Source organism: Medicago truncatula, chromosome 1 (genome assembly GCF_003473485.1).
Source record: "Medicago truncatula cultivar Jemalong A17 chromosome 1, MtrunA17r5.0-ANR, whole genome shotgun sequence".
In the NCBI taxonomy this organism is placed as follows: domain Eukaryota; kingdom Viridiplantae; phylum Streptophyta; class Magnoliopsida; order Fabales; family Fabaceae; genus Medicago; species Medicago truncatula.
In genome coordinates, this window is record NC_053042.1 from 46,913,738 (window position 1) to 46,923,195 (window position 9,458).

Consider the following 9,458-nt stretch of genomic DNA (forward strand, 5'->3'; position numbering starts at 1 on the left):
AAAAAGATAATAAAATTAAATGGAACATCCTTAAAAAATTAAATGGAACGGTTAAAAAAAAAAGTTAAATGGAAGGAAAAAAACATATTGAAATATAATATTAAACAATAAAAGAAAAGGTTCCCAGCGTGAGTTAAAAAGAGGTGCTTGTGAAATAAATTGTCGAGAAGTAGTTTTTTTAAAGTAACATTCAACAACTTTTGGCCAAAGCTCATTCCATTCAATTTTATGCATTCAAAAAAATTACTTTTTTTTAGTAAGTAAACAGCGTGAGTTAAAAAGAGGTGCTTGTGAAATAAATTATCGAGAAGTAGTTTTTAAAGTAACATTCAACAATTTTTGGCCAAAGCTCATTCCATTCAATTTTATGCATTCAAAAAAATTACTTTTTTTAGTAAGTAATTAATTGATACTATGTTTGACCTAACTTCTCCTTAAAAATGTAGAAAAGTTGAAAAAAAAACCGGGTCAAGCGATACCTTAATCTTCTACAACGACAATGTAGAAGCAACTGAATTTGGGATAAAAAATCGAAAAATAATTAAAGTTATCAAAAATATAAAAATTATAAAATAATAAAAAAATTGTGAGGGGCAAAATGGGAAATGCACCCATATAATGGTGAGGTGGCAACAACACAATTCCACCAATTAGAAAATTAGAAAATTACAAAAATACCCCTCCTAGGGGCAAAATGGGAAATTTATAGGGCATCAACTTTAATAGTAGTATATAGATGTAATCTAGTGTCGGAAAAAATTGTATGTTATCTTGTCATTTTTCTATGCCTGTATGTAAATATATAAATATAATAAAACCGTGTTCCGCGTGGGATAATGGGACTAATAACTAGTTAATATTTGAACACAACATACACAGCATATAGCAACGTTGTTTTTTTATGACTCGACTCATTTAGAAGTAGATGTGGATTGTTAAAAGCATATCTAACTTCAGTCATATTAAAAAAGATAGTTAACAATAATTTATTCATGTAATAAGATAGTAATCATATTTTTTTAACTGCTAGCAAAAAATAACCACCAGCTTGGTATATTTCTTCTTTTAAGTTTATTAAGAGGCCGGCAACGAGAATCACACACACTAAAGGTGTGTTTTGCAGGTTGATTTTTGAAGAGCTAAGTGTTAAAAGATGGAAAATTACAGATTTCAATCAGCATCTCTAACATATCAAAGATTTCTATAGTTTTTTATCATTAGAAATGTAATTATGAACGTAAGATAATAAGTTGATAATATGAGAGATATACTTTAAATTAAGTGTTATGACCGCGGTTGATAATATATCATTTAAGATTAAAACAAATTTAAGATCGATGGAGGCTGGATTTAGCAAAATAGCATAAGCTATTGTGGCATGGAATATCAACGTTTGAATCCGATTGAGATAAAATTTATTTTAATGTCCAACAGGATTCAAATAAACTTTTTTCTTTTTTTGGTCAAGAAAAATAAAAAGGATTCAAGAAAAAAAAAATTATTTTATAATATGGATAAAGCACATAAGTGAATAGATACAACCTTTTTCTATAAAAGAAAAATATTTCAACGAAACTATGGAACAAGACGAGAGAAATAAGTCTCCTATGATCATCATCAAGAAGTAAAATTTACGAAAGTGAAAATTGTAATAATTCAATATCTCATCCACTACGACCTAAGTTTGCAAGAAGATCGCATAGATTATCCTCCTAATAAATATGTTTCAACTCACAATTCCAATTTGACAGATTTACGAAGGCAATGGCTTCTTAAAGATCGTAAGATTAAAGTTCACTCATTGCAAAATATCAAGATTAAATAGATACAATCTTGCGCTATAATTAAATGTTGTATCTACTCTTTAGATAAAATAATTTGTCCAAAAATAAATGTTGTTTCTAGTTTTCAATGATTTTTTATTTTATTCCAATTATATCATCTAATTAATATCATACACATCACTTACTATAAATGTGGCATTTAGTTTGAGATGGAGGGAAATGTGTGCGGGAAGGAAAAGGAATCATGGAAGTATGGAACCTACATGACAACACAACAACCAGTCATGAAAGAGGTGCACAAGCACATGTGAATCCGTTATTTTAATTTTCACAGTCATAAATAGAATGAATAAAAACAAAAGTGTATTCTATTACTATATTCTGCATTATTGAGTGTTATCTAGTCTCAGTCACCTATCAAAAAAACCACTTCAACAGAACACAGTGCATTATTGTTTACCAAATCAAATTCTAATTTCCATGGAACTTGATGCTTCATCAACTTCAAACGGTTACTTGTTCATCCTCAAAGGACTTTCTCTGATTCCAATATGGCATTACCTCCTCACTCTAACTACTCTTCTTACTTGCTTTCTCTACAATTTCCTTGAAATCCATTTCCTTCAAGATCTCTTCTCTGGATTCTCATGCTCTCCAGCTGAGTTCAGTTACAACTCTTGTTCCCAAATCTACGACGCCGTCGTTTCAAAGTGTCCAATTCTTCAAGGCGGATATTCTGTTACACCATGGCTTTCCAGTCCTCATCTTCAAACCATTTTCCTCAACTTCTTTGGGAATGCTCCATCTTTCAAATATAAAAGGTCACAACTGTTATTTCACATTTTCATTCTTAGTCTTTTCTTGTATATGCATCAATGAATATAGTATAAATTAAATCTTAGTAGTTTATTGGTTTCAATTTCAGACAATTGTTTACTACTTCTGATGGTGGAACCCTTGCTTTGGACTGGGTAACGAGTTCTGATGGTATGTATATTCAAATTAATTTATAAATTTTTGTTTTTAAAATGCATAGTTAATTTAGTATCAAATTAGAAAGCCTTCGATGACCTTTCAGATTTTTGTGTCTGATTATTATTATGTTACAGTTTCTGGCAGCGTTCACCATGACGATGATGTTGTTACTAAAGATGATTCTACTCCTATTGTTATTTGTATTCCTGGTTTAACAAGTGATTCTTCATCTCCTGTAAGTTATCCTATCATGCTTTTGTATATTTGTGTGGTTAAATGTTTGTGTTGTCTTGTCTCTCTCCCTGTAATCGGAGTTGGGAAAACCATGTAGTTATGCCCAAGTTAGAAGTTAATTGACTTCTAGGTCGGGGCAAGGCCTTTGAATCAATGTTTTAACGATCGAACAATGCATTGAACCAGCAGGACCTCTAGGTCATAGTTCAATTGTTTTGAATTACTCAAATAAGAACAAACCGCAACCAAACTATTCAAATAAACAAACCATTGACAATACTAGTTCACGGCTCTATCAGTTGTTTTTAAACGTTGATTTACTCCAACAGGCAAAGGCCTTTGAATCAATGTTTTAATGGCCGAACAATGCATTGAACTGGTACGACATCTAGGCCATAGTTGAACTGTTTGATTCAAATTACTGACAATACTGGTTCACAGCTCAATCATATTCAAATTACCGAACCGTTCAATTCAACCGGCTGAACCGTTTGGTTCAGTTCGATTTTTAAAACACTGCTTCAAATAACTAGTTTTAAGTATTTAGTGCTAAAAAGAAAGATTGTTTTCTTTTCGTTAACAAAACAAGTCTATCGGACACTTTTTCGCTAATTGTTCATTTGTAAGGCATTATCAGACGTCATATATGCTAGACGTTCATGTTCCCTTGTACCCTTATTATAACACGTTTATTAATTTGCAGTTATTCACTTCTTTTTGTTGATTAGGAAATTAAATTAAATTATAGTGGGCAGTGGTATCTTACGTTTATTTTTTCTTTTGCTGCTCTTCCCTTTCTTTGTAGTATCTCAAACATCTTGCATATCATACAGCAAAGCGTGGATGGAAAGTTGTTGTCAGTAATCACCGAGGATTTGGAGGTGTTCCAATCACGGTTAGTTATCTTGCAAGTTGGAAATATATAGATTAAGAAGTTTGATACATTTTCTGCAATCTTCAAATAACCATTGGCTACAAAACATTATGAGGTCGAGGAACCACTTTAGATTAAGATGTACTTGTTTGTAAAAATTGTAGGCTTAATGTGCATCTTAAGAATAGTATGGTGTAACAGTTTTCTTCCTCTAGTAATGTAAATTCTTAATAAAATTATTTCAGTCTGATTGTTTCTACAATTCTGGATGGACTGAGGATACTCGCACAGTGGTTAACTATCTCCACAAACAGAATCCCAAGGCACCTTTGTTTATTGTCGGCACAAGTATTGGAGCTAATATTCTGGTAAATTCGTGGCTCAAGTCTTATTCTCCTTGCATTAAATTCTTTAACATGTCATGTTGAGTTTCTTTTGATTAATTTAATTGCGAGTGATGCTATTCATAGTGACAGAATACATCACTAGTGTTTCTTGAAATAATTGCAACCGTTAGATCATGGACTAAGCGAAATACATGGGCAATTGGGGATGGAATAGGTGCTGATATAGTTACCTTTTGTGTCATCGTGATACTATCGTGAGTTTAATTTTTGAGAGAACAAGCATTTTCCTTTAATTGCATACCTCAAACAGTGGAAACGTAGAAGTTTCAATATAAACTCATATCTTCAATTGCTGCTTATATTAAGGACCAACTGGTTTATTTACAGTGTTTGACATTTCTCCCTTCCTGCATTGATCTCTATTTCTTCTAAAATGTGCACTCTATGGAGCAGAGCTTGATCGTAATTTCTCACCTCCCAATACGGGTCGTATCATCTTCTTTGGAGCTGTTTTAACTCATGGCTATTATCGTTTCTTACTTGTTCATATATATGACTATTACTGTACTACTTATAGTTGCTTGAGATTTTTTGTTTCACCACATTGATCTGTATCTCTTCTTAAATGTTTTTTTTCATGGTTTGATCTTGCTTATTCTTTTTTCAATTCCTTGTTTTCGGTATGCATAATCTTTGATAAAAAACTGTTTTCAAGTGCATATATCACAATCACTCTCTCCACTGATCCCACATGTAGAGCTGTCAAAACGGGCTACCCGGCACGTTTCGGGCTTTTTAGGGCCGGACTAAAAAGCCCGGTTTAAATACGGGCTGAAATAATAGAGCTCGAGCCCGGCCCTATACGGGCTCCCGGGCTAATGGGCCAGCCCGCATGTTTTTAGACTAATCTAATAAAAAAGTCTTCGAATGATTTAAGCAAAAGAGAGACAAAATTACAGTTCTCAGTAACAACCTAGGGAAAACCTCACACTTAAGTCAAAACTGCATGTTTTTGACGAAGAGAAATGCTAGTAACTGATTCACTCGTATACTTTTTTCAACACATTCTTTGTTGTTGGGTGAAATTCACATGGATCCCACAACTTCAGACATGGGTTCCTCCAAATAGAAAATGAGTACCATATGGTTTAGTGAAATCCGCTTATATTTTTACCCAATAAAGTAGTGTGTTCTAACTTTTTATCATTGATCTTTTTCTGAAATGTTAAATCATAACTCCTCTGTTAATGCTTAAGTTTTTTTATTTCACTTATGTCATGACCATTGCCATTGGTACATCCTATATTTGCTTTTCAAACTACAGCACGACTGGAATTGTACAACTTTTAAGTGATAACTTATTCTCAGTCACATATCCAAAGAGCTTGGCAGTTGGCACAGCGCTGTTTGATTTTGAAGATTGTTTGCAGGTAAAATATCTTGGTGAGGATGGTGAGAATACTCCTGTAGCCGGAGCTGTAGCTGTTTGCTCTCCTTGGGACCTTTTGGTTAGTAAATAGTATTATGATTTGAAAGTTTAACTTTTGCATTTCAAACGACATTTATTAATGTACATAACACGTTGTGAAAACTAACCACAATCTATCTTTCATCTGAATTAGAAGGAAATGCAGGCATATAAGGAAATGTTTGAGAACATTTGGTTTGGAATCGTATGAACATAATGGAAACTATCTCTAACTTTCTTGTGATATACTTTCAAGCCTATAGCATACTAGCTATGTGCTTCTGGTTCAAAATTGTTTCATACAATCTATTTGATATAATCGATGGAGCTTTGTTGAATTCCACTATCAGTTTATCGTCACAAAAAGCTTGAATTGTTTTTCATTTAGCATGCCAGTGCTCCTTAACTGGAAGTAATGTTATCTGTATAATGTTTGCAGATAGCGGATAGATTTATAAGTCGTGCTCCTGTGCAAAAGTTTTATAATAAAGCACTGGCAGGTGGACAAAAAGATTATGCAAAATTGTACGCCTCTATCTTTTTAGTTTTTTTTTACTCATCTTTCTAGGTGATAAGCTCTTATTTTTCATTTATTATCGCCTGAAGACTAACATGAAAAATCTTTGATTTGTCTCTAGTTCATATTTGACTTGATTTGACCAATATTCACTGCAGACACCAGCCTCAATTTACCCGCCTTGCTAATTGGGAAGGAATAGAAAAGGTGGACTTTTGATGATTTCATAATTTTACTACTATTTACTATAAATAATATGATATAATTTTATGCTTATCCTACAGTTGTATGACGTTGACTTCTTTATCACATATTCATTATGTTATCTGATACACATTTCTATTGACATATTTTCAAATGGAAAACTACAGTTAAGTTTTTGTTGTTGGGGTTTTAGAACGAGTTACTAGTATGTATTAGTCAACGCGGAAGATGTCTGAAGGCTTTCAAGTTGTTGACTATTCATTTTTATTCATTATTCCTCTTCATTCTGTTATTTTATAGCGGACATTTTAAATGCCAGTCAAGGACATTATTTAAGTGATTGAAGATATTTTAGAGGCCAAATAGTTGCTACTCATTTTTATCCGCTGTATATAGCTTTTTTCCTTAAAGCACAAGACTTATTCTAATAGCACCACAATCTTAAATGGTGCGTGCTGTTCCGTATTTTTGCTTTGGCGAAGTTTTGTAAAATGTAACTAGTGCTGAGTGCATATGTATTCTTTGCAGGCACTTTCTGTTCGAGATTTTGACGATCACGCCACCCGCATGGTTGGGAAGTATGAGGTACATGTAGCACCCGATATTAAATTTTTCTCCTATCATCTCTTCTCTGGCTCCTCATGTCTGCTATCTAAAATATTTTTGTTTCTTTAGACTGTTGATACGTACTATAGACGCTGCAGCAGTTCTACTTACGTGCAATCTGTATCAGTTCCGCTTCTCTGTATTAGTGCTCTGGATGATCCTGTCTGTACCACCGAAGCCATTCCCTGGGATGAATGCAAGTAGGCTGCTTTGTTGTTAGTTATTAACTTATAATTAATTTGCCTTCTATTTCTGTTGCATTACTTCAACACCCATTTTTATGTGTTACTCTTTTGACAGGGCAAATAAAAATATTGTGTTAGCTACTTTAAAGCATGGAGGTCATCTGGCTTTCTTTGAAGGGATAACTGCATCTAGCCTTTGGTACTTGACTCGTTTTGCGCACCCGACTCTTCAGTATTTTGTTACATCTACCAATGCTTTTAGCCGCCCTTCGACTATTATTTTTTATAACAATGACTATAATATCATGGATATCATTCCTTGATTGGTTATAATATATTCCAATTAAGCAGCCGCTATTATAAAACAAATGAAAAGTGATTTTCTTGCCTGATGCAGGTGGGTAAGAGCTACTAACGAATTTCTTGGTGTACTACACTCTAGTCATTATATGCATGAACAAAAGAAGGTAGAATATACGTTACTTTAATACTTTATATACTTAACAAGCTTATTGACAAAGGTTTATTATTCTTTTTGCCCTATACTATCTTTGAATGTTATATGCTATATAAGTAATCCTATCTTGGTGCACTAAGTGGAGCATTTCTAGTGCCTGAAACCGCTGTTTTCTCTATTAATGGCGATGCTGATGCAGGTCTCTACACCAAACACACTATTGGACTCGTCAATTGATCAAGGCCCTTATATCAATGTTACTGAAGATGGAATGGTGGCTGCATTGAACGACGAGTCAACGACAGACAACCAGAAGAAATACATGTAATACTGGATATGCATTACAGCATTAGCATCATGAAGTGGTCCAGATTCTCCAAAAGAATAGGTTAAAAAAGATGGTGAGTTAGTGAGTAATTCAAAGAGTAGGTTCCTCTGGCATTGCATAAACAAGTACCGACAATGCAACACCTCTTTAATTTTGAAGCCTATGCTGGTTATCTCGACAAAATCGATGGTAATGCTGATGTATATTGCCGTTACGATACATTGACACTAAGATAGTAGGTGTCCTCTTTCCTCTCTAATAAAATTCATTTCTATTTAAAAGATGTTATTGGAACTGTACTATATTTGATGACAAAAGATGTTATTGGAAATGTTCAAGCTTTCAAGAGCATTAAGAAACACATAGCAATCATGTATTGGTAATTATGATTAAATGCCTTTTTTAGCTTAAGTATCCTTATTCTAGCAGCTAGTTAGATATAATTGTACTAGACAAATCAAGCTTTTGTAAATTACGAATATTATAAGACATTGAGACAGAGAAAGCAAGTTAAAAGATTTCTGACCAGGCTTCAATTTTTCTGTTGGAAAAGCCAACAAAACTTCATTATGAAACACAAGAGCTGGTACAAGATTTACCCAAGCATGTTTACAGCAAAACGATTAAAAAAGGCACGCAGACACCCCTAACATTTTCCGCATTTTTCACTTCTACAGTTCAACAAAAAAACATAAATATGAGCAGAATTTAATCAACAGCACCAGTACTCCTTATCCAACACAGACCCGGCGCACATCTTCACTAGCCCTGCAATGAATCCCTTTATTGTAGAAGCATCAAACGGTTCCCTTTCTTTCAATACAAATGTCTGCCATAAGTTAGATTTTTCCAATACCTTTGGAGTATATTTGGATGGAGGGTCGTTGAGGGAGGGAGGACTTATTTTTCTTTTTTTAAATTAAGTGACAGTTGTCAGTCTGCCACATAGTTAGTGTAGGATAATCTGAGTTTAGTGCAGGAAAATGTCAAGCTATAAATATTGCTTTTGAAAGAAGCTATAAATATTGCTGTTAACCACTTGTAACAAAATCAATTCATTTTTCAATCAATATACAAAGAGATCATCAGTATCTCCATCTTTTTTCTCAATTCTAACAATTTCGGTCACACTTACTATCATGGAATCCAGAATCATAATACTCCCGAGTATAGTAAAAACGTATTGAAATTGACAAACCAGCACTTCATGGCTTGGTAACTGCTGGTTCAGGTTCTTATCATTGTCTTTTTAATTTGGATTTGGTTCCAATTCTCTTGTTCATCACATAGAACAAATATTACTCTTGTTCAAAGTTCAACCATACCTTACATTGCAGATGAAAATCCATATTAAAATTAAATTTAAGGCTAGATGATAACGAGTTCACAATACAGTTCGAAACATTTTTTCCCTTACCGAGATCATGGAACAAAGTATATCCATCTTGTAGATCTTATATACCACACCATCGTTGTTAA

At 33.5% G+C, this 9,458-nt stretch overlaps 1 protein-coding gene across 2 annotated transcripts; it reads left to right on the top strand.

The window, feature by feature from the left end:
* The first annotated feature begins 2,069 nt into the window (after positions 1–2,069).
* LOC11418420 (embryogenesis-associated protein EMB8) lies at positions 2,070–8,393 on the top strand. 2 transcript variants are annotated; one of them, XM_039829888.1, is made up of 13 exons: positions 2,070–2,605; positions 2,710–2,771; positions 2,894–2,994; positions 3,799–3,888; positions 4,113–4,235; positions 5,645–5,722; positions 6,122–6,207; positions 6,358–6,406; positions 6,932–6,988; positions 7,079–7,209; positions 7,310–7,393; positions 7,592–7,668; positions 7,851–8,393. In XM_039829888.1, exons 1-13 carry the CDS (start codon positions 2,265–2,267, stop codon positions 7,886–7,888), a joined length of 1,317 nt encoding a protein of 438 aa, XP_039685822.1. In that variant the 5' UTR covers positions 2,070–2,264; the 3' UTR covers positions 7,889–8,393. The 2 variants fall into 2 exon arrangements, with proteins under 2 accessions (XP_039685822.1, XP_003591995.1); XM_003591947.4 differs by having other exon boundaries at positions 2,090–2,605; positions 7,592–7,661.
* The last annotated feature ends 1,065 nt before the right edge of the window (positions 8,394–9,458 follow it).

Coding starts and splice junctions, on each gene's coding strand:
- LOC11418420 (XM_003591947.4), top strand. CDS start 2,265: ATGGAACTTGATGCTTCATCAACTTCAAACGGTTACTTGTTCATCCTC. Junction 3,889..4,112: donor TTGGAGGTGTTCCAATCACG/GTTAGTTATCTT, acceptor AAATTATTTCAG/TCTGATTGTTTCTACAATTC. Junction 7,210..7,309: donor ATTCCCTGGGATGAATGCAA/GTAGGCTGCTTT, acceptor CTCTTTTGACAG/GGCAAATAAAAATATTGTGT.